The 26,374-nt window shown below is 34.4% G+C and overlaps 1 protein-coding gene across 3 annotated transcripts; it reads right to left on the bottom strand.

Annotated features, from left to right (window-relative positions):
- Positions 1-797: 797 nt before the first annotated feature.
- Positions 798-26,172, bottom strand: LOC132742466 (uncharacterized; the record flags this gene model as incomplete). 3 transcript variants are annotated; one of them, XM_060730906.1, is given in 21 exon segments in its annotated part: positions 798-1,209; positions 2,488-2,623; positions 3,304-3,455; positions 4,206-4,325; positions 6,061-6,171; positions 7,573-7,640; positions 8,264-8,342; positions 8,906-9,051; positions 10,797-10,966; positions 11,283-11,406; positions 11,642-11,779; positions 12,270-12,398; positions 13,492-13,629; positions 14,000-14,158; positions 14,679-14,849; positions 15,398-15,532; positions 16,381-16,524; positions 21,781-21,921; positions 23,743-23,949; positions 25,082-25,276; positions 26,110-26,172. In XM_060730906.1, coding segments are annotated over 21 exon segments (2,807 nt in total), but the record flags the coding sequence as incomplete, so codon positions are not given.
- Between the last annotated feature and the right edge of the window lie 202 nt (positions 26,173-26,374).

The raw sequence follows: 26,374 nt of genomic DNA on the forward strand, positions 1-26,374 counted from the left end.
TATGTACAGACGCTGTTAGACAAGTCTGTATAATGAATTAGAGAAAGTTCAGTTAACGTAATCTCGATTATTTAAAGTAAGTTGAATTCTAGAATAAATATAATGACCTGAATTATATGCTTTATTAAAACTTGTTTACATTTGACTTAAGAGTCAAACAAAAATTTCAAGTTGTAGTCTTTATTTTGGAACTACAAATTTATCAATTTAAGGGATTTCGAAATTAAAATACTAATCTGAGCAATCATTCACAGACATATGACATGTTGACATGTGACATAAGTAAGTCAAAATGTTATGAACAATGACTTTTTGTTGTACACTATGCAAGTATTAATGATTTGCATGTCATGTTTAGGCCCAATATTTTACACTTTTTATATACACTAACATTTTTTTTGCATCATTATATAAAATTTAACAAAAAAAAATGAATGTAAAAAATAAATCATGTACATTATAAGCAGTATAAGTATAAATTAAAATGTAAATTTAAGGCTTTAATATTCAGGTTCAGAGCAGATCAAAATATTTTCATAAAATGTTAATCATTCAAGTTGTACTCGTAAGTTTTAAGGTTATAATCACTAACAAAATCAACATCCGGATAGCATTAAGATAATCTATAATGATACCGGAAGTCAATGACACTGATACCGGAAGTACCAGATTAAAATCGGGTAGAGTTTCAAATTCTGAAAGATTTTAGCACGTGAGCATCTGACAAGCATGGAACGTTACATTTTAAGGGAAAATCAAATTATCCTTGAAGGAAAATATGTGGCAGTCTTTTTAAAATTCCATAAACTGAATGTCGCCATGACAACTGTACACGTGTACTGACTACTTAGATACTAGTTTTCCTTTGCTTAACCTTTAGTTTTAACACTACGTACAACATTATAATTGTTTTTGAATACTTAGTATTCTTTTATATATTCTTACCTAATTGCTTGTATTTTATAATACAAAACAATTCATTTCACATCAATACATCGTGTAGAAACATGTAAAACTGGCAAGTTTACAGAGGTTCTATGTAAGTTGAATATACAGTAAATAATGCGCTAATGCTTTTAAAAAGAACCTCATTTAGCTGACCTAATTATAAACACAATGTCTTTCCCATCAGATAGCAGTAGAACCTGTGCGGTTATCCATCATTCTTATGTATTGAAAAATGACGTCATGAAGATACTTGAATTCCTCCTGAAAACAAAGAAAAGTTATTGTACATTATGAACGATATTCAAAGGCCCATTATGCTCAAGAAATGCTGTTTTTTTTTAATTCTCTCTTGTCAGTTTCCAAAAAAAATACTCATTTACCATATACATTAACTATATTTTGCTCTGTTAGCAAATGTTATATTTAGTGAATTAGTATTTTGTATGGAAGTCAAAATACTACTTTGTTTACATTTTGCTACCTTAACAACACATAACTCGAGATCTGTTTTTTTTTCTTTTGTTGAATATCTAACATGCTCTTAATATATTACTTAAACATTATCAAACACATGTTTGGCATTTCTGTAGTACATCTATTTCAAAAATATGGAATTCTGAGGCAAAAAGAGCACAATTCAGCTACTGTTAATGACGACCAATAGTCAACATTACAATCTGTCTTGTAGGAATGAATACTGAACATATGATTGTATTAAACATATTTTAGACATTTAGCCTCAACATATCAATGTTTGAGAAGTATAGTAAGGAAAACATACAGTCGAAACTGTACTAACGGTGACCGCCGAAAAGTGGTGACCGTTAGTACAGTAACTAATGATGATGAATCAGATTGCTTTAATTATAATTAATTAAACTAGAACTGCCACTGTCATGGCGTGATTACCCCCGCATACCACTTTGTCAGAATCAACAGTAGTCATTTAGAGCTCAAGGACAACCTCCCAGCCAAATCTGAGGGAAGTAAGCCAGTGCATTGCTAATTTATGTATTCTACATGTTTTTAGTGGTAAAGATCAAAGTGACCTTTACCTTTGACCTACTGACCTCAAAACTGAAACTGCCACTGAATGACTTCAATACCCGCCCCCTCCCCCCATTCATGCAGCTTTTCCTGGAGGTGTTTTATGATGAATATATGAGAACATAATTATATGCTCCACACATCCTCTAGCTACTTCAGCTTTTTATAATCAGATGTAATTTTTTTTATTTCAAGACTATAAATTGTAATCTTAGTGCAGTAACAAGTTAACCCCTTATATAACTTTATAGGAGTTAACCAGTTACTGCACTAAAAAGACGAAAATTATGATCAGGCAAAGTCTGTTCTGAAGGTAAAAACAAACTATAGCTACTTCATTGTATGAAAACAGCCTCAAGTCACACTATAGTATATATCGTGCCAAATACTAGCTAGCATTTGAGCAAGAGTCCAGTACATAATAAGATCAAACTTCTTGCTCGGAATATGTGTAGCAAAGAACTAAAATATGAACAATATAAATACACTTACAAATGTTCTGATGGATTTTGCTGTGGCATTTCCTCCAATGGCAACAGTTCTGAGGACGTCTGTACGCTTGGATTCATTAAGAATTTCTAGAGAGGAAGCCACTAGTGTAAACAATACTGCCTGGTCATGAAGCTCCCTGAAAATTATATGGCAAATTAAAGTCACCATTTCATATCTTTTTATATGATACAAGAATGGACACATAGCATGCCAGTAAAATTAAAAGTCGGAATTAACTTTTAAATAACTATATTTAACTAGGGTCGAAAGTAATAAGCTCAAATTCAGATATCCCAGAAATCACCTCAGAATGTATACTGACCAATGAAAATCCCGAGATCTGAGACTGAACTAAATAAAAAAAGAACTTGTTAAACCTTATACCAATATCTCTGATATACCAATCAAAGTAGGGAGGATACAGGAAAAATATCGGTAAATGGAAGTCAGTATTACTTGTTTTTAAAGCGACATTTTTTTATGAATTATTGCGGAAAAATTAAATTTGGAATATCGATAATTCAACGATGTTTCAATAATGAATCATTTGTTTGTCCATGTATAAGAACTTGTATATCAACAGTAATACCCAATCTGACCATTGCGAACTTGATAAAGCTCTTTGTTCTTTTCTTCTTCAAAATACATGTATATGTAATTTGAAAATTTTAGGATAAACTACAACATATAGCACCGATGTGAAAATGAAAATAGGCGTCATTTTATTCATTGTTGACTATTTATGTTTATTAAACTGTTATATTGTTGTACCTAATGTGAACAAAAGTGTTATTTTATACTTAATAAAATACTTACATATAATTAACAAGGATGATTCTTTCCCTTTCTCTCTGAATGAGCTGGAAACGTTCCATGAACATTAACAAAGTTGGTATTAATGGAAACTTTTCATTTTTGTTCCAGAAGAAACACTCTAAATGCCTGACACCGCGTCTTCCTCTTGTCCCCTGTGATATTTAACATTAAATAGTTGATTAAAGCCACTGAAACAGTATGTCATTGTATAGACGATGGTTTAAAACCACGGAATTCGAGTTCATAACCTGTTTTAGGTGATGGTTAAAAACCTTGAGGTTTCCTCACAAGTCATAACCTGTTTTAGGTGATGGTTAAAAACCTTGAAGTTTCCTCACAAGTCATAACCGGTTATGAGTGATGGTTAATAACCCTGAAGTTTGCGCACAGGTCGTCACCAGGTCTTGAGTGATGAGTTAATACCCTGATGTTTGCGCACAAGTCGTCACCAGGTCTTGAATGACGGTTAAAACCCTGAAGTTTGCGCTTAAGTCGTCACCAGGTTTTGAGTGATGGTTTTAAACCCTGAAGTTAGCGCACAAGTCGTTACCGGGTTTTGGATAATGGTTTAAAACCCTGAAGTTTGCACACAAGTTGTCACAGGGTTTTCTGTGATAATTTAAAACCCTGAGGTTTGCGCAAAAGTCATAACAGGTTTTTGAATGATGCTTTAAACCCATGTAGATTGCGCACATCTTCATCGGGTTTTGAGTAATGATTTAAACCACTGAAGATTGAGCATAAGTTGTCACCTAGTTTTCCCTGTACACACTGTAATCTTATTCAATACAATAAATTTGATCGATTCATATATATACAGTTAACCCAAATTTCTCTTTACAAACTTTTAAATTATTATTAAAAATACGTCTGTTTACAGATCTAAATATAAAATAACTTACAACTCTTTGAACTGTTAGTTTAGTTTCTTTATGTGAACCATGCAACTGGACGTCAATACACTCAATGACGTCATGTCCAACAGTTATCCTCTCGCCTGGACGCCACGAAAACGATGCTCCCTGAGTAGGATAAAAATAGTTTAAGATAAAAACAGCCCTGTACCATTCATATATCAAATATCTGAAATAATTTTTTCCTGAAACGACCTTGTAATGTTAAGGTATCGGTACACTTGTTAGCAATATTCTCGATAAAGCCAAACGTTTTTTCACTGATTAAATAAACTATAATATTAGTTATAATATTATATTAATACTAGAAGTAAGAATTATCAGAGGTAAGAATTATCATTAAAATTGTTTTCATACCATATCAAATAATCAGACATTGTTGTATAAATTATCACTCAGTGTTTTCCTTTTTTTATAGGAAAAATTGTTACAATACACTTGTGCTATTGCTAATCCGTTTCCCAGTCATTTATTAATATAAAATAATATCAAACGAAGGTATTCACTTTGTAAACGGTGATATACTTAAAATAGTCTAAATGGTTGTGTTTTATGTCACACCGCACTGTAAAAGTCATAATTATAGCAACTTTCCAGCTTTTCTGACGGAGAAAGACCGCAGATGCCAAATAGATCATTATTTCGTACACGAGCGGGCATTCGAGTAGAAACACCGACATTTCAAATAACCTGGAGAGCTTCCCAAAAGTTCCTTATGTGACTCGAACCAACGCCGATGAGGGAAGTATACATCCTCCCTGTAGTTTAATCGTTTTTATTTGTTTGGGTCGTCAGACCAAACAAATAATGGTAGCGAAATTTCAGACCCTGATGCTGTTAATTGCAAATGCTGAAAGTAGTCCGCTTTTTTGAAGCGGTTACTTCCCTTTATATGTACACTAACGCCGAAAAATTCAGGGGAGATCACTGCGTAAAGATTGTTAAAAGACAGGCGCATTAATTTTCAAGCAGAATAGTTCCCGATTGGTCGAAGATTTCTAATATTGTTTATTCTTTATAGATATACATGCTTATAGTAAGCTCCATGATTATTTACATCTGTGTTAAACAACAGGTTTAGTGTCGAAATAATAAGTTACAAACCCTAATTAAGAATAATATGTTTTTTTTCAGTCTGTTAACATTTAACTTCACCGTGGCCGAGGGGTTTGCACGTTCGCTTAAGAATCGAGAGGTCTTGAGTTCAAATCCCAGTTAAGACATTTTTTTTTTTTCAAATTGTTTTTTTAAGTCAAATAAACATTGAATTGAATATCAGTGTTGCAATTAGTCTTATAGCCAATTTACTACAGTCGAAACACTGGAAAGAATTGGTGGCACTATACAAATAATCTCACAACCTTCACCTTTCTGACATTCTGAGACCCAAACAAATTCAGCGCCTTCTGTGTTTTGATTTAAAATGAAATAGGATCATGCAAGTGGTAGTTATTCCCGTACAACGCAAAGACAGAGTTTAACCAGGTTGCTATTTTACCTTTTATTTCTTATTATATTGCATATTTGTATTAATACACTTTCCATTTAACTTTTATTGTAGAAATAATAACTGTGTCTAGTGAAACATGTGTAACTCGCTACAGTGTTTGAGCATAAGCTCATAATCTCTTGACGCTTGCAGAAATCATAGAAAATGTCGCTTTTCTCATTGATTTTAACATTTTTCATTCATTATCGTATATAAATTGGTGGGAACAGATGAAATCGGCGAGTTAGAATGCATTATGGCGGATGAAAAGGCGAGATTTTTAGCATTAAATCATTCAAGAGCTTTGTCCGGTATATACCGAAATACGGTATTTGGTGTGGTGATCTCACTTACCTTTCCGATAGTTATAATGGTTTCTATTTGTCTTTGTTGTAAATGATTCCACAGAACCTCTGAGGCTGCTGGGGCATTGACTAACAGGAACCCACTGAGATTCGAACCCAGCTACAAAATATAATGATAATTTACATTAATTTTACACTAAACTAGAAATGTGTCCATAGGACACGGGTGCCCCCACACTCCACCGATTTGTCAATCTTATGTCTCTAGGTCATTTTTTGGCTACTTGTGCCCAAGTTGAAAACTAAAAATCTTAATAAGTAAAGGTACTGAATAAATCCACAAGAAAACCCCAAGGTGCACATGTACACTTCTTGTAAACTTTCAGGCCTACATGTCAAATACTTTTTGAGCTACGTTCGACACAAGTAGAATAGTGTAAATATTTACTAGGTCAAGGGCAATAACTCTAAAAATACTAAAAATATCCACACGAAAATACCCAGGTGCACAACAACACTCCTGTAAGGTTTCATGACTCTATGTCAAATATATTTTTTTAGTTAAGTGCGACGCAAGTTGAAAATTGCAAATTTTTACTAAATCAAGGGCAATAACTCTAAAAATACTGAAAATATCCACACGAAAATACCCAGGTGCACAACTACACATGCTGAGCAACATTCTTGTAAGTTTTCATGACTCTACGTCAAATACTTTTTAGTTACGTGCAACACAAGTTGAAAATTACAATTTTTTTCTAATTCAAGGGCAATAACTCTTAAAATATATCCACACAAAAATACCCAGGTGCACGTTGATCAACATTCCAGTGAGGCTTCATGACTGTAGGTCAAATATTTTTTGAGTTACGTGCGACACAAGTTGAAAATTGCAATATTTTACTAAGTCAAGGGCAATAACTCTAAAATGCTTAAAATATCCACACGAAAATACCCAGCTGTACAACTACACATGCTGAGCAACATTCTTGTAAGTTTTCATGATTCTAGGTTGAATACTTTTTTAGTTATGTGCGACACAAGTTGAAAATTGCAAATTTTTACTAAGTCAAGGGCAATAACTGTAAAAACACTAAATATATCCACACAAAAATACCCAGGTGCACAACTTCACATGCTGATCAACATTCCTGTAATGTTTCATGACTCAAGGTCAATTACTTTTTGAGCTACGTGCGGCACAAAAAGAGAACGGAAGGAAGGACGGACGGATGGACGGACGGACAAGGGTAAATCCAAATGCCCCCCACCTCCCCCCCCCCCCTACAGTGTTATCTATGCCAGTTACCGGTAAGCGTATAGTAACAAATTATCAATGTAGGCACAATAATTACTACATTTGTACTTAAATATTTAGCAATTTGAATAGCGTAGTTAAATTTGTTCTTGACTTTGATTGTGTAAGTTTATTTATTTATAACATTATCAAATGAAACAATTCAATTTAAATTTATCAGAGGAAAGAAATGCGCATTCGGAACCCAAAAAACAACTTACATCAATCATATTAACAAATTGCTTTTAATGTAAGTCCACTTACTGGTAAAAATTCGGGAATTCTGTTTGTTGTATTTGAACCAATGTTAATTTGGATATCATCCGGCTCAACTGAAATATAATTCTACATGTATAACGTTTTTCCCAAAATCTCTGACGTTAGAATTAAGTAACAGTTACAAAAATAAAAAAAATCACACAACAACAACAACAACAAAAAACAACAGGTTTTCAACCAATATTGTATAATTAATGTGAAAAGGGCAACAATTACACCCTAATAAATTCCGACAATATCCGCAAGGACACTTAAAGACAGGCATTATGCCGATTTTTTCGGTGCCGACGATATTACTAACAATTACAATACCGACTTGGTACTGACAATTCCTGTAAAGTTTGAATGTCATTGCACACAGTAGTTTTTGAAAAGTAGTCCGCACAAGTTTTGACGGACGGACAGATAGACTGACAGACAGACTACTAAGAAGTGATCGCTTTTAAGTCGCCGCTACTCTGTAGCAGACGACGTGAAAAAGCCCTTGCCTCTTTAGTAACCGGGTCGAAATATGGTGATAAAAATACATGTAGTAAATTCAGTCCTATTTTACATACAACATGAACACGTTTATATAGACAAAGAATATTATACCTGTTATATTTATAAACTCTTGAAACATTTCATCATTCTTAAGTTAAATGTTTGTATAATGTGAACGCAATTTCTTAATTACCTGCTGCATTGTAATATGAACTATTAGAATGCCCGTTAGCGTTTGTTGAATGGTCAAGTGGTCTTTGCTCTAGGAAAGACTGAAAATACAAACATAAATAACTTTTTTTTTGTATTTCAATCTTTCAATTCTTTGAATTTATATAGAATCAAAATGTAAAAGGTATGCAAAGGGTCTGGTTAGAAGTCTATAGTGAATTTTAACAGAAAGTATGTACATGTATAAGTATAAATACAGGAACTTGTTTGTTTGTTTCATTTTACGCCTTTTCCAAACAGTACAATTTCAGTCATATAGGCGGGTAGTTTCCGGAGAGTTACACCAGTACTAGACTACCTTCCTCCGCGCTAAACTACCAAAGCATCTCCTGGGGATCGAACCCACGCCAGAGAGGTAACTGGATTAGAAGTCATAGACTCTAACCCCTCGACCACGGAGGCGGTTAATTACAGGAACAAGTGGTACTTGAAAACTTGTAATTTGTAATACGTGTATACAACCTATAGATGACTGTTGCTTTATTTACAATACTAAAATGAAAAAAATAAATGTACAACTATTGTTTTTCCTTGATGGTTATATGTAAATTGGTATTATATTGGTATGCATTATGCATTGACTGATTGAATATAAATTTATTACCTGAAATGAATCATAAAGAAGTGTCCGACCGTCCGGGGTGGCTTCTTGTAGTTGAAGGTATATTCTTGAAAAATCGTCAAAATGTATCATATTGGACTGGACTTTCACACAATCGTACATGCGGCGAGCAGCGTGGTGGGGTTTACCTGCTTTAAAAAACATTAAAAAAACAAGGTAGGTAATTAGGTTTGTGTATGAACATTGAACAACTCGTACTATCAATTTCTTCATAGTTCTCTTACCTACTGTATAATTATAGTTTACTGAAATAAAATGAATAGAAATAAAAAGTCATAGCTAATGCATTGCGCAGAAAATACATAGTATTCGTGGAAAACAAAAGAAGTATAATACATGTATAGTGAAGCAGTGGCCTGGTGGTTAAAGTGTTTGCCTCTTAACAAGACAACATGGGTTGGACTACTACATGTGGGTCTGTGTTTGTTGTACGCGCGTGTGTGTGTGTGTGGGGGGGGGGGGGGTTGACCGTCTTTTCCTTCTATGTGTAGAAGACGGTGAGTCACAACGAACTATAAGAACTATATTTCTCACATTTTAATCTTAATAATTAAACTCCGATATATTCAATCATATCTTTCCTTACATTCTTCCTCACAGGGAAATCTGTCTTTATTTTATTAAATCTCTATATATATAATATAAACAAGGGATACAAGTCGTGGCCTCGCATTACCAGCACGGATCGTAAAATGCATTCACACGTGTAAACTGTATAAAATATCCTCTATTTCATCAAAGTTATTGTAGAAGTTAATATATGAACGTGTCATTACCCAAGTTTTACTACAAACTCTTCATTAAAACCTGTAACATTGCAGGAAATAACTAACATTTCAATATTTACATCGGCTGTCAAATTATCGTCCATTATGCAGGTGTGTTTATTTTGCGAGTATTTTCATTGGCTGATGGAAAAACCGCTATTCGCCTCGGCTAAACGCCGGCATTATCCGGATTATTATTATTCATTAGCCAATGAAATTGACAGTTACTAATAGAAGTTGGGTTTACGCATGGAACATATGGGCATTATCAAAATGGAAGCCGTTGATAGAAATTATGAAAACAAACAAAAATTGTTACAATAATTTGTACCAGAAGTTAATGATTGCATCATTGATGGTGGTGGGTGATTGATATTTGACCAGTTTCATGATTAAACTTTCTTATATGAGTATACCTTTGCATTAGATATCGTTTTACACGTGTAATTTTACAAAACAAAATTTTACCAACGTGTGTAAAAATGAAAACACGAAAGGTTATTTTTAATAATATCTTGTCCATGTGTGAAAGTGAGTCATTTTTTTGAAATTATAGATTTTTTCAAGAATGTCCAACAATCAAAAGAAAAGAAAGCTGTTGTATACTGCGTTCTATTTACTTTTTCATGAATTGAGCAATTTTGAGTTGTATCCCTTGTTATACATATAGTGGGAAAGAAATAAAAAAGACAGAATCCCCTGTGTTCTTCCTTTCTTCTAGCATTTCACCATAATTTACCTTAGTTTCTCTATAGTGATAATTCAACAATAATCAATTATTCTCTTATTCTTTGTTGTACATTCAAAGAGCTTGTAAACATCTAACCGTAACATTTTTAAATTTGTATTTTTATCTTGAAAATTACATTTACTCGAGAAGAATTGATATAAGTATTATTTTACTTGTCTGAATTACATTGTTGTCGATGTTTGTAAATGTCATTTATGTACAATTTATTGAATAAATAAAGTTTAATCTAACTATAAGACTGTAAGTCCAGTTACAGTATTTGTATAAATCGTACATGTTGGTGTTTCTAATTCTTGTTCCTATGTATTATAGACAGTGAACCAGAGTGAAGAAAGTTAATAATCGAAAAAGTTACCTCGTGTACCGTTTGACTTCGCAGGAGCCTCCGCCCCTTTCCCGAGCCGTTGTTGATCATTTCTTCGTCCTCTCATTGACAGACGCTGTATCGAGCGTCTCAGTGATTTGCTACCTCGGATCGACATCCGGCGCAATGAGGACGCCAACTCTCGGATATGAATGGATTTACTGTAATATAAATATGAGAAAGTTGACATAGTTACAAGAAAAAAACCCATTAAATTACGTGTATTTTTCTTGTTTTATTCCTTTTTGTTTTATTATTAGTCCCATTGAATCATATTTTTACAAAAAAAGCAACAAAATAGCAAATAACAACAGAAATATTATCTTGTTGTAAAAGGGTATTCAGAGAAAACAAAGCTTTATCTTGGTTTATTAATAAGTTCAATTGAAAAGCATATTTTTTGGTTAAAATTTAAACATCATTCACAGATGAAAGAATGAAAATTAATCATATTCACTATAACTGATAACAACCTACTCTTGTTTATATCGCCAAACAATCCAAACCACAAGCGCTATGATAAGCCCAAGGGCTATAGCGCCACCTATAGCGCCCCCTATGACATCACCATAAGATCTTTCATATTTTTCGATTATTTTCTCTGAAAAAAATAAAGCAATTTTAATTTGATTTTTTAAACAAAAACATGATAATATTTTCCATCATAGCAGATAAGTTATATTTTTAAGTATATGCGTATATACATGTATGCATGTGTATTCTTGACTCCTAGTCATGGTTTATACATAATCATAACTTTTTATTCTCAATTTTGAGCACATACAGATATATCCTTTTACAAAAAGAAACAGTTTAACAGCATCAAATTGACTTACTTTCATCACATATTAGCCCGGTCCATTCCGGGGCACATCCTTCATGGCAACGCCCGTCTCCTTGGTGACACGTTGTCCCAGACTTACAGTTTCCACAAACTGATGCACAATTTTTACCATAATGATTAGCTGGACACACTGAAGTTTTAACAACACATAAAATTTATTATTCATTTTTTCCCATTTTCCATTTTTTATGATAGGTATATAAACAGTAATAATAATTGTTGCGGAAAAAAGAGACCAAGTAAGTTTGCCTCGGTATCTTTGAAATTCAACACATATGATTAAACAAAATAATTATACAAAATGTATTTAGTCTTTGAGAAAAATACATATTCCTCTTTCTTGAGGTAGTCTTTTAGATAAAAAATATATAAAGTGTCGCAAATCAAAATCATTGTTATATTTGACAAACTCGGAGAAAGTTGTCAACCATTTTGAATATTTCTATAAATAGCATTTTTTGTTTTTCTGTATACAACTGTATTTTGTTTATTTAAATCATAGGAAACTGTTCTCATCTAAACGAGACTGTAAGTAAACATAATTTAAGCTTCTTCTACTCTTCTATGATAGCCGAAGTATAATTAATTAACCGAAATTCAATAAAACAATATTAAATTACCTTCCATGCACATGTTTCCGGTCCAGCCATTTTTGCAGATGCACGAACCGTCTGTATGTGAACAATCTGTCTCACAGTTTACAGGGCAACTATTTTGACATTTGTAACCGTACTTCCCTATCTGACATTCTATAAAATGAAAAACACATTTGATGTAATATTATACCGAAAATATACCTGATAAAAATTACAGAACTACAAAATAACTTTGTAATCCTTAAAATTTTCATAATGTTTAGCATCCAAATACTGTGAAAGTTGTATAAGACAAAAGCGTTCTATCACACCGCAAATACACATGCATATATACAGATCATAACAATGTCCTCCATTGACTTTTTTCAAATATATGGAGAAAGAAAATGTCATTTTTGTGTGGAAGAAGTTTTACTTGTCCTTATACATGTATATAGAAGTAAATAAAGAATTAGGGTCACGGATTTGAAAATTGCGATATCATGGGAACTCTTCAAACTTTGTAATATCTCCGTTCTGGGCCTAAAAATAAAACATTCGAATTTTGCCTTACAAAACTATGTTCTTGTGTCCATGGCAACGCAAAACTGCATTCTTAAAAAAAAATTTTTCTTCGTTTAGGTATATTTGACATTCAATGATTCACATTTGTTTTATTTATTTGCAAAACTTGTATTAAACTTTGTAAATAGAAATATTTTGTTAGTTTGCTACATTGAAATTCAATTTTAATCTCCATAGAAACAAATACTGAAGTACACATTTTTCGTGAACCTAGCCCTTTACAGCCAACGGCGTTTTATAAAATGAAATGAGTTAGCCTGGCCTCGTATAAGCACAGCTCCCAAGGACTTACCAGACCTAACTAATACTCAAGGAGTTTACCAGGCCTAACTATACAGCTCCCAATCAGTTAATTTGACCTAATTAGCAAAGCTCCTAAGGAGTGAACCAGGTCTACCTAATACAGCTTCCAACGATCTATGATCTAGTAAGTAACAAGAGAGTACAGAGCTCCTGCATGCATGTATCTATAAGACCATCATGCAGTTGGTTTAAACGGGGATGTCACTGTATGGACCTGTCTATTAATAGCGGAAAATTTCGGGTAAACCAACCAGAAGTATTGCGGAAAGATTATTCAGAAAGTTTTGGCTTTTGAGTCTAGGCAAGGCTGCACATTTTTCTTTTCTTGTTAAATAATGTCCATCTAAAAATATAACATATGTCTAAAAATAGCACTTACTTTCTTGGCACGTTTTACCAAGGTAACCATCTTCACATTCACCAGGACACTCTGCCGTGATGGTGTTACAACTAGCACCATTTTTACACTTTCCACATTTATTTTCACAGCTTACGCCATACGTACCACTGCTACATGCTAGGTAATTCATAAAATATTGAAAATAGAAGTAAACAGGCAAGAAAACGTATTGAATTATTATATATTTTCTCTGAAACATTTTTACAAAGTTCACGTACATTGTTTGAATATTTTACTTAAAAACATAAACTCGAGAGAAGGTTTTACATCAGCCGAATTCAATTTTCTTTTCTAATATTTCTTGATTTCTGGTACTAAATTTACAACAAAAGTACGTAATCACGGTGGTCTATTAAAGCACAATCACTTACAGTTAAAACTGTTTCCTAACATTACATGTACCCTTGTAATGATTATATTAGGAATTCACATTTATGCATGCTTTAAATAACATAAAATACATTTTCTACATAGAATAAATTCTTACGATCTTCACAAAATAGTCCCTGCCAGCCGGGCATGCATCCAGTCAAACAACTTCCGTCTGATCTTAAACATGGCACTTTTTCAGTAACGGACCCATTCTGCCTTGCGCAATTACCGCAGTCATTTTCACAATTAAATCCCCATTTGTATAACTCGCATTCTATAAATAGATCCAAATTAGAATTGTATGAGTTAAAAATATTCAGTATAACTTCATGATGATTGTCCCTATAAGGCAATGTTTAAATAATTTGATTATTTCAAACAACATGTTGAAATTCAATAAATTAAATGGTAAATGTATAGTGCCCTTATAAAAGTGTAATTAAGTATTAATTTCTATACTTAACACTAATTAATTAAGCAGAATATTGTCACTAAATTAAATTCAGATTTCCTCTCTGTCAAGTGTCATATTATTTTTATACAGTATTTCTATACCTGGCTTGTCAAAGACATTTTCCTGGATTCTGTATGAGTAAAAATCTATTTTTTGTGCAAGATATAGACGCTTTCTTAATTTAATCAAGTGATAAAGTTATGAAGGTCAAATCACACAGAAAATGATATTATCAACCAAATCGTGACTTTACGTACAACGTAAAAACGGCTCAAACACTCCCTGAGATTCAGACAATTTTGAGTCAATAAAAATATACTTTTTTAATTCTGATACGAACCTGTCCTGCACTGGGTTCGGCTGTCACGTGATTTTGAGTCTTCTATATAACCCGGGGCACAGGATACATCACATTTGCCGGTTGCTATGTTACACGACACAGGTTCAGTAACGTTGTAGCAATTACCACACTCCAACAAGCACTCGTCTCCGTATAAACCGAAACTACACTCTAAAATTTATATATTCTTATCAATGTATTCATATCTGTATGGAAAAAAAATTAACGCCGAAACGAGAACATTCAGAGATTCCATAATGTTCGTTGTAAAAATCATCAGGGGTTTAAATAAAAAACAATGTAATTGCATAAAAAAGTCCCATAGTAATGGCATCGCAAAAGATTAAACTGGCCAGGTTGCATTTTTGTCTGGACTTGGAGATTTGAAAAGTAATACACAGTTAAAGAAATAAGGAAAATATCATCAACAAAGTAACTTAATGAAACATCTTGAATAACTCGTAATACTTTCATCAAAGTAAATAAGAACATGTTAGCAGTGTCTTTCTTTTTCTTTGTTATTCTAATTCAATATTTATTAAATTTTCTGATGTTTTAATGACATGAGACTAGGCGAAGAGCAGCCCTGTACGGCAAATAACGGGAAAAGGATGGACAATAGCTCTGAAAGTTACCGGAAGTCAAGGTAAGCAAACAAACTGCGACCGAATTATAGTCAAAAAAAGTAGGTTGACAGAGAACCCTATTTTATACCTTACCTTTATCACATAAGGCAGTGTCGTATCCTGTAGCACAACCGTTCGTGCACGTGCCATTGAACTTGTTGCACGGTTGATTATACCTACAATGACCACACTTCTTACATCCGGCGCCCCACGTGCCATCAACGCACACTGAAGTTTTTTAAAACGAGTTATTGTACAATATCTGAGACTGGTTATTCATATTTTACTAGCAAATCAAATATAAAGTGCGTTTCTAGAATACATTTAGTCAGCTCAACTTCTTCTGTATTCATTATTTCAGTTATTTATTAAATTTATTCACAGTTTCGTATAAATACCTTTACACTTTGTGTGAATGATAAGATACCATTAAATTGTTTTCAGGTAACTAAAATACAAAGAATGTTTAATTACATGATACAATAGTGTTGTAATATATTGTTATAATATAATAGTTAGATGAGTAAAATAGACACCGTACATTTACAAGATTCATGAGGGGCTTATTTCAGAAGAATAATAAATTGACAAAAACAAACCAAAAGGTAACATTAGAGCACATTGATATACATAGACACTTTATTTTAAAGTGTATATATCTATATTTCTGATGCAAAAAATTATTGTTTGAATTTAAAAAAAAAAAATACCAAAATGCTTGTATGAAATGAATATGGTAATTTATTGTCTTAAAAGCAATGGCGCATGCACAAAATCATTGCTAAACGGATAAAACCTTACTTAAAAATAGAAAAATAACATTTTGTTCCAGAACATTATATTCTGTCCACGTACATAATGCATTTGTTTTAAATTTCAGAGACATTCTATGTTACAACTTTTTCGGGAATCAACCATATAATAATGGAATCAATATAATTTCACTGTTGATAAATTTTAATAAAATATTTCCTAAGATATAGATTTATACCCTTTAATGTTTGTAATTATTGTTTAGATATAGGTGTATCACTTCTGATTTTATTTTTATCATTAATGAAAGAAATCATACTTACATTGTTGGCAAAATGGACTTTGGTACCCGTCCTCGCAAGCTCCATTATTCGGACACTCTCCATTAAACCGGAAACAAGTAGCGTTGTATTTACAATGACCACAGTTACTGGCGCACTGGTCACCATATTTACCGTGTGGACAAACTGTGGCAATAAATTTACAATTCATACTTATTCTTAGCAAATGAATAATATGTTCGAAATATTCATGTTGGATGTGAACAAAGAATGCAGCTGACAAAACTGTGCATTGTTTTAATGTTGTAGCGCCGATATATGTCCAAACGTCGAAAAATGTCCAAACGACGATAAATGTCCAAAAATTGACGATAAATGTCTCAATCGCCGATAAATGTCCAAAACTCCTTTAACGATAAATGTCCAAAAATTAACGAAAAATGTCGCAACAAATTAGGTGCTCATAAATGTCCAAATCGGTTAACGATAAATGTCTCAACTTTTCATATGTTAATTTGTAATTTATTGTATTTGATACTGTAACAGTCTATCCAACTAACCCATGATTTTACCCTCTGGTTTACCCCCGACGTAAAATGTATCATACATTATTGTGCATGGCCAGTTGCATTTCCGGATGGGGCGCGGGGGCAAGTGCCTTCTTAACTCACCGAAGCAATACGTTTTAGCATTGTTTGTGTTCTTCAATATTTTTGTGCCCCATATAGCGTTGCCATTGTCCGTCCGAGTGGCTAAGTGTCCGTCCCGAAAGTTTGTTAACGATATAGGGGCGTGGACAGAGTTGCATATTCCTTTACTGTCAAGTGGTCAAAAGTTAAGAAAAATATGCAACTCTATCTGGCAAACAAAGCAGTTAACCTGTATAAACCATGTAAGCTAATCATTGATACTGATTCAACAGCGAACAGTGCAGACCTTGACAGGATGACGCATTTGCTTGTCGGGGGAAATGGGTCGACAATGGTCGTTATAAGCATATATGCAACACGTGTTAAATGGGTTTTGTGACTTTTCTCTTAAGTGCTGCGAAGACGGTCCTTCTCATGCTACATTGATTTAAGACATTTGTATTTGATTATTACTCATTCGCGCGTGGTGGACTGAACGCCACTGCGGGGCCACCGCCTTGTAAAGGCTACTTACATGTATCCCTCCAGTGTCGACCCAGATCAGTTTGCACGCAAATGCGTCACCAGATGAGGGTATGCGCTATTAAACACCAGTAATTGGTAGTTTTTTGTATGTCCCTACAGTGTGGCACTTTCAAGATCAACCTACATGGTTATGCATGAATATAATGTAGATATAATCAAGTAAATGTTCAACTAAATAAGGGGAAGTAACTGATATATTACCATTTTAGAGCTTCTGATTGGCTATAATTATGTCGTGGGAACAAGAAAATTATTTTGTGGGAACAAGATATTATCTCGTGGGAACAAGATAATTATTTCGTGGGGACAAGATAATATCTTGTGGGAACAAGATAAAATCTCGTGTGAACAAGATAAATAAAGACACCCATGTGTCACATCTGTGCCACCGTAATAGACACTTGACGTAATAGTATGTTGGTTGGATACAAACATGTACATTAAAATATTACTTCTATATATATGTCAAATATTAACTTAACAATATTATATAAATAACACGTGGATGTCATTTTGCATTATGCTAACTGGTTCTAAAGCAATTATCGTTTTTACCAATACAGAGTTATGTAAGAGTTATGTACCCCAGGGTGATATAAGAAATATCCCCCGGGAAATATATTCTAGGAGGGTGATATTCGACCAGAACACATTGTAGGCCTATGGGAGTTTTACATTGAAGGATATATTGAGGTATAATAATATATAAATAGCATATTGCTGTCGGGGCGATAGAGGATATTGTCAACCCGAGAAGTTGGGTGATACAGGATATTGTCAACCCGAGAAGTTGTATATTACCCCGAGGCGCAGCCGAGGGTAATATACCAGTTCAAGGGTTGGCAATATCCTCTATCACCCCGACAACCATGTTATTTATTTTATTATACCGAAAAATACCTTAGGTTCCAAAACATTCATAAGAGAAAATACAGATCAACACTTCAAAATTACAGCGATTTTTATCTGTAAACACAAAAATGTATTGATAAAAACAAGACAAACAGACATATCGTTATTTCTTCATTAGAAAATAGATAACAACAACAAAATCAAATTATTATAATTATTATTAATGGATGCAAAATTACAATTATTTTAATCATCTATCTATAAAATTTGCATAGTAATTTTTATACACGTGAACATGTACAAGCTTGTAACGGTTTCGCACGAACTTTTTGCTTTCCACGTGGGATTCTTTGCTAAATAAATTTTTTTTATAAACTATTTAAATTGTGTAAGTATGTATATTTTTGCATTACGTTAACTGGTTACTAAGGCATTATCGCTATTATGAATACAAAGTTATGTAAGAGTTATGTGCCCCAGGGTGATATAAGAAATATTCCCCGGGGAATATATTCTAGGAGGGTGATATTCGATCAGAACACATTGTAGGCCTATGGGCGTTTTACATTGAAGGATAAATTGAGGTATAATAATATAAAATTAAACCATGACTGTCGGGGTGATAGAGGATATTGTCAACACGAGAACTGGTATATTACACCGAGGCGCAGCCGAGGGTAATATGCCAGTTCAAGGGTTGGCAATATCCTCTATCACCCCGACAGCCATGTGTTATTTCGGCCATTTCTTACCGTCTTCTCTACCATATATCTACAATCTCGTACCAACAAAGGGCATCAGTACATAACCGAAGGTGCAACAAAGCATTGGCCCATCTAGATTCTCTTATAATATTGCGGATTTCTAATTTCAGGCCACTGAACCGACCAAAATTCAGCAAAAGTCGTCTCACGCTTACAACATTCGGCAAATCCTGCATTATATCAGGTGAAATGTAAATTCTAGGTAGGTAAATGTCACATAACTGCACAACACTACTTAGTAACCTATATACCTAAATATACCTATAGTAACAACCATTTTTGTACGTAAAGACAAATTCATCAACGGTTAAGAAAATTATTAGTTTATGTGCACCAACTGAATAAATGAATATGGTAGAAATAAGCATACCTCTTTTTCTGTCCAAAATATTTCACATTTTCAAGTTATATTAGTGTTCACTATTAATCAAACTGCGCTTTAGTCGTGAAAATAACTCAAAACCTGATTAATACATTTTCAAAAAACGTAGAATAAATTAATTCTGTCGATAGACTTCAGCAATTTGATGGTAGATTTAAATATAGATGAATAATTATTGTACACAGACCACTTGCTCACTAGTCAACGTTTTATTCTGCAAATCATTTTCAAAAGTACATGTACAAATGATGTCCGTACCAAACTCATATTTATGATACTTTCAAATCAATACTTATCTTGAAATCCAATTGATATACATAATGAATTATGTAATTATTGTATATTTTATTGAACAGATCATTTTACGGGTGATTTGCTACTCAAACCTTCCTCGGGTAAGTCGAGGAAGACTTTCAAATAAGAAAACCAATTCTACACTTGAGTTCACCTTGACCAAGGCGTCCTCAATTCGTCCTTAAGGAAGCCTTTCCTGAGTCTGAGTGGAGGTTGAGTTCGAGTATAGCTATAAGTGTAGAGTAGCGCAATGCAGATGTTAACAAGATATGTTTGTAAAACATGTATGCCCCCCTAAACACAGCCAATTTAATATTATAACATAAGATTTTTAAATGTGTATAAAAATGCATAGTAAATTTGTTATGGAATACATGTATATCATTGCCATGGTGCAGAACCAATATGACCCATGGGTCCATGAATTGAGTAAACCCTGTAGTTGTCAATGAGACAATGTTACACAAAAATATCTTCTAAAAACAAGCTTTTCATGTTGAGGTCACTGTGACCTTTACCTTTGACCTACTGACCCCAAAATCAATAGGGGTCATCTACTAGTCATGACCAACCTCCACACCAAATATGAGGACCATGAGCCAAAGCATTCTCTAGTTATTGAGCGGAAATGGCATGGTCTACGGACCGACGGACCGACCGACAGACCGACATGGTCAAAGCAATATACCACCACTTCTTCGAAGGGGGTCATAATAATTTATTTTATTTGACTTTTTTATCGTTGGTACCGATTGCCGATATGACCAACGTCCCCTGAAGATTGTTAGTATGTTATTTTTCGGGGGATAGTGCATGATACAGAAGACGACCCAGAGGCGACCCTGGTTTTTGAAGTGCCCGGTGTAAAGCACCAGTACAATGCACCTCAGTTTAACTTAATTTTTTTCCCTTTTAATAGTAAGTGAGATAGACTGTATCCAACAATCAACTTATTTTCAAATACATTTTTTAAACCTTTTTAACAATCTCACATGCATCCCAGTGGTCGGTCGGGTGATCCAGGAACGACCGGGGTACGTCCGTAACTCTGTTGGCAACGTTCGGGATGATCAATGGCTCTGCCGGGGCTCTACCGGTGATTGTCGGTACTCTATCTGACCGTACCGGGGCTCTGCCGGGATCATCCGGGACTCTGCCGACATCATCCGGGGCTGTGCTAGCATGGATCTCAGCTTTTATGATATTTTTGATCGAAGACTTAACAGCGTTTGAATATCGTGTTAGGTCATCCGTCGTCCACTTACTATCTGCATTATCCGTAGTTTCAACTGGACTCTGCATGGATGGCCCGGAGTTCATCCTGGTTGTTATAAGTATGGAAATTGGGTATCGCCGTAGTGCTACTGGGGCTATTGAGACTGCAACAATATTTCCATCCCGGATCGTCTGGGGTGGTCCTGGGCTTTGCCCGGATGCTGGTGAGAACGCTACTTAAATCGGTACTTTTAATCCCTATGGAAACCTTTATAACTGGCTGATGCATTACTGTTGATCATAGAAATAAGTGCAATTAACATATGAAAAGTTGAGACATTTATCGTTAACCGATTTGGACATTTATGAGCACCTAATTTGTTGCGACATTTTTCGTTAATTTTTGGACATTTATCGTTAAAGGAGTTTTGGACATTTATCGGCGATTGAGACATTTATCGTCAATTTTTGGACATTTATCGTCGTTTGGACATTTTTCGACATTTGGACATATATCGGCGCTACAAATGTTAATGTGACACTTCTTTTTAACTTTTATTTTGAACTTCTTTTTGTAACATTTCCAAAGTAACTATGTAGTTTTGTACGTTTTGAAACCTTTTTCTTTTAGACTATAAGAATCTTTATCATTTTTGTACCCGAGATTTTGATTCTTGGTTAGTTTTAAAAGTTATAAAATTAATGTAAATATATGCAAACTGGATACAGTGTACAGTATACCAATTAGATTAAAACTTACCTTTGTCACAAGTCGGCCCGTACCAGCCGGTATCACACCCTGTCGGGCACCGTCCGGTAGTTTTGTCACAGACAGGGCTGTTCAGTTTACAATGTCCGCAATCATGTTCGCAATAGTTGCCATATGAACCATCAACACATGCTGTAAAAGGGAAATAATTTAGAGCAACAGTACTAACAGAGTTATGCTCCTTGATATATCATAATTCATAGTACACGCCAAATTCTTTTTTTTCTTATTCATTTCATCGGGACATGTTGTGATATGAAACAGAACGGATAGTGAACGGATACGCATGAATGAATGTTCTATAATACCTGCCTCAGTTTTCATTTTAAATTTATCAAAGTGCTTTCTATAAATTTTCTATAGCTGTCAAGGGAAATGCGTTTTCAAATATTTATCATTCTGTTCACCGACAGCAGAAGATAAATACTTATCACAATATGTGTTATCTGGTTCCTAGTACCCAATAGATACAAATAAACAAGTACAGCCGAGCCGGGAACCACCTAAAATGATAATTGAAGTGTGCAATAAATAAAAGAATACGAGGGGTGTTCAAATATGAATGCAACTGGGTCAATTTTCAGAAGTGCTTAACACAAGCATTAGAAATTAAGGGGAGCGGTGGCCTAGTGTTTAAGGTGTCTGCCTCTCAACCCAGAGATCATAGGTTCGAGCCCTACTCGGGTAACGACCATGTTTCTTCATATGACACCAGTACTGGTTGGTTCCAGGAAGCGGACTCGAAGGTGATTAATATAAGTTGCAAGAACTTGTTTCGCAATCGAGCTTAAAATAAATATGTTTAAACCAAACATTAGAAAATAGCCGAACACAGATTTTTTCGGGTTTGATATTTTCTTCAAGCAAGGTGTTTTTTGAGCCTCGGAACAACGAAAAGGTCACAAGGGGCAATATTGCGAATAAGGATGGTGAGGAAGCTCGACAACCTTTTCCTGTTTCAGATCAATGGCCGTTTTGTATGACGAAGCATCCTCATGCAACAACCTGACATCACGGAGACAAGTGCTGGTCGACGGTTTTTGAAATATTTCTTCAATTTTTGAAGGACCTTGACTTTATAAAGTTTGGCATTTACAAATTTGCCCGTTGGTACGGCAATTTGAATAGCAGGACCTTGATTGGTAAAGAAAATTACATGCATGGCCTTTTGGCGCTCATGGTGCATTCTGCTATGCAAGGTCTTTGACTTTTTTTTGGTTGCCCATATTTCTTATGTATCTTTCACTTAGGCTCATAAATGAACCCACGTCTCATCGCCATTGATGATATTTGGTGTAAGAAATGTAATAGTGGTGTGGATTCAGTAACAGATGCACCTCATGCACGCCGTTGTAAATCTTGCATCGGTAGCTATCAAATCCTTTACTTTTTCTACTTTTTTTGGTCAAATTAAGTTTTCGGACGGCATGCATGCGGTGCATCTTTTACTAAATCCATGCCACTTTTAAATGTCTTACACCACCGTGTGACAGATGAAAAAGAAAGTTCTTTGTTCACATAAACACGATATATTTCATTAAATATGTCTTTCGTCTGTATAACAAGAATACAGCAGTTTTTGATATAGGACCTTTTTTGGTCAATGAAAAGGAGACCTTTTCCAAACCATTTTATAGTAAATAGCGTTAATCGAGCTATTGTCAAAGCTAGACTGAACTGATTTACACATGTATTGTATCAATTGAGAGCTTACACAGCCATCTATGTAAAACGTGGTTAAGGGCGAGACATTGACAAGTTCCATTCATATTTGAACACCCCTCGTATTTAATATAAATATATATTTTCTTATTTCAAGTATAATGCGTTTATCGGTAATCCCGGATATGTCAATCCGTGAGAAATTTGACCACTGGTCTAAAAACATAATTAATCATTGGCAATTCCACTGAAAAATACACCCACATGATAATTTTTTATAAACAAACTTACCCCCATAAATTCCCACATCACAGAACACCAAATTGATGCTTTGATGATATGCCGTGAATCTAACTGTTCTACCCTTCATCCGGGAGTTACACCGAACTCTGAGGGGGCTACTGAAGCTATTACTTCCGGTCTTACTATCAGCGTGACACATGCTCCATGTTGTTTCTCCATCTTTCTGTACTTCAATGGCATACGTTATCAATTCATCTGAAAATAAATATTTAAAAAAAAAACGGTTAAAATGGTAATAAAATCCCTTTGTAATTGAGGGTTGCCTTTAATGGTGGAGGCAACAGAACTGCAGCCACCGTTTAAGCCGTGCTTATGGGAATGACTGAATTACTGAAGACTTTGCATCTCTTATCACCAGCAGGTGAGGTGGTTTTCACCCCTGGTGTTGCTTTAAGACTGCATCTCTTAGCTCCAGCAGATGGGATGGTTTTAACCTCTTGTGTTGTTTTAAGTGTGTAAACCCCGAGGTATCCTTCCAGTTTCATCGACATATGACCTAGATATTGTTGGTACGCTGTAAAACCCAACAGTGGTTGGGAAGGATTTAAGCATCATGATTTAAAGTTATATCATTAGAGTGAGACTATAAAAAGTATAATATAACTAACTAAAATATAACTAAAAGATTTGTTATTTAACTAAAATGTAATCATGGTATTTAACGCAAAAGTAATGCTGTTTTACTAATAGGTTATGTTATTTAACTTACAGGTAATGTTATTTAACTCAAAAGTTTTGTTATTTAACTCAAAGGTTATGTTATTTAAATAAAAAGTTTTGTTATTTAACTTATAGGGTTTTTCGTTATTTTACATTTAAGTAATAGAAAGAGCACCGAAACACGAGGCTATCTGATTTGTACGAGGGGGGCGTAGCCCCCGAGTATTAATCAGATTGCCGGGTGTTTTGGTGTTCTTTCTCTTTTGTATCATAGTCAAACATAAAAGCACGTTCCCTGTTGTCACAATATGAAACCCCGGCAAAAATGAACCAATGGACGAACATCTGACTATGACATTTCTGTCGCTTTCCCTTTCTCTGCCGTCACAATATATAAACCCCAGCAAAAATGAGCCAATCAATGGGCATGCTCTGAAGTGCGGGTAACTAACACCCGCACTCCAGTACGCACTGTGCATGTATATGTATACGATTTAACCCTGACACATTTTCAACAGAAAGGTCTCCAAATGATACAATGTTATGTTATCTAACTTAAAGGTTATGTTATTTGAATTAAATGTTATGTTATTTAACTAATATGTTTCTATTTGAAAATTTCTAAAAGTAAAGATGTCAGGGATTTGTTAAAATTTCTGGTCCTTACTAAGCGTTTCCTGCCCAATAAAGAGATCAATTCCATCAATGAACATGTCTTTTCTCAAATCTACAGACCACCACGGGTTCTCGACTGGCGGATTCATCACCGTACATGACGTTCCATTGTTGTCTACGGCAAAGTGGGCGGAGTGTGACATCCAATCTTCCTTCTGATTGGCTGGTTTGTTGTAAGCATAATTATCTGCAAATAAATTAATATGAAATAACAATGTCCGTACGTAAGCGAAACCTCCATGCAGCGATCGAAGTTTCAATAATCAGTCTGAAAACATCGGCTAAAATGTCATTATGCTTTAACTAACAAGTTTTTTTTATCATGAGAAAAATCATGAGTAAAATTATGAGTAAACTAATGAGTAAAATCATGAGTAAAATCATTATTCATGAGATTAATGACTAACTATTACTGTATATGTATAACATTATTATCTACCGTACACATCCCAGAAGTAAATCTGATCCAACATCGGAATAATTAACATGGGCTTCTTCATGGGCATGCACGGTTGACTGGATGTGACGGTGTACGTTTGTGATTGTGTTTGAATATATTTTACAATGGCTAGATTGTGGTTTTCAATACATTTGAGTACATATAGTGATATTGTTGAATGTCATTTAAAAAACAAAATGTGTTCCAAAAAATTCTATGATGGGAGGGGAAAGGTGTGGTGGGATGGAAGCAGGAGAACAGTCCGTGTTCCATATTCTCTGATTAAAGCGACACGGGGAGCTGTCGTCTAGTGGTAAATGTGTCTGCCTTACAACCTAGGGATCATGGGTTCGAGCCCTACTCTGGTAACGACCATGTTTCTTTATATGACATCAGTACTGGTTGGTTGAGAAAACGGTCTCGAAAGTGATTAACATAAGTTGCAAGAACTTGTTCAAACCAAAGCGACACGCAAAACACGCTCCAGTCGCAGTGCTTAATTTAAGGATGCATTACTGCCACTGACGAACCATTAAATGTGTCTTCACTAACTTAAGGTAAAGTAAGATCAAAGAACTTACATTTGTCGCAAGCCTGTCCTGCCTTTCCCGCCGGACAAACCGCTTCAACATTTACACATAACACTGTAAAAAATAAAAACACAAGTAGCATAATTCAACACAATATACCTAAATATAACTACATACAGGTTTATTACTTATTTATTCCCCTAGATATAACATGGTAACTGCAGTTATTGGTGTGTAGTGATCAACTGCTGCGATTTTTATCAATAATAATTGTTGTTTTTCTAATGACCAAGTTACAATTACGTTAGCTGTTCCT

The sequence above is a fragment of the Ruditapes philippinarum genome, unplaced genomic scaffold (assembly GCF_026571515.1).
Source record: "Ruditapes philippinarum isolate M1 unplaced genomic scaffold, ASM2657151v2 ctg12343_1_1_1_1, whole genome shotgun sequence".
Lineage (NCBI taxonomy): Eukaryota > Metazoa > Mollusca > Bivalvia > Venerida > Veneridae > Ruditapes > Ruditapes philippinarum.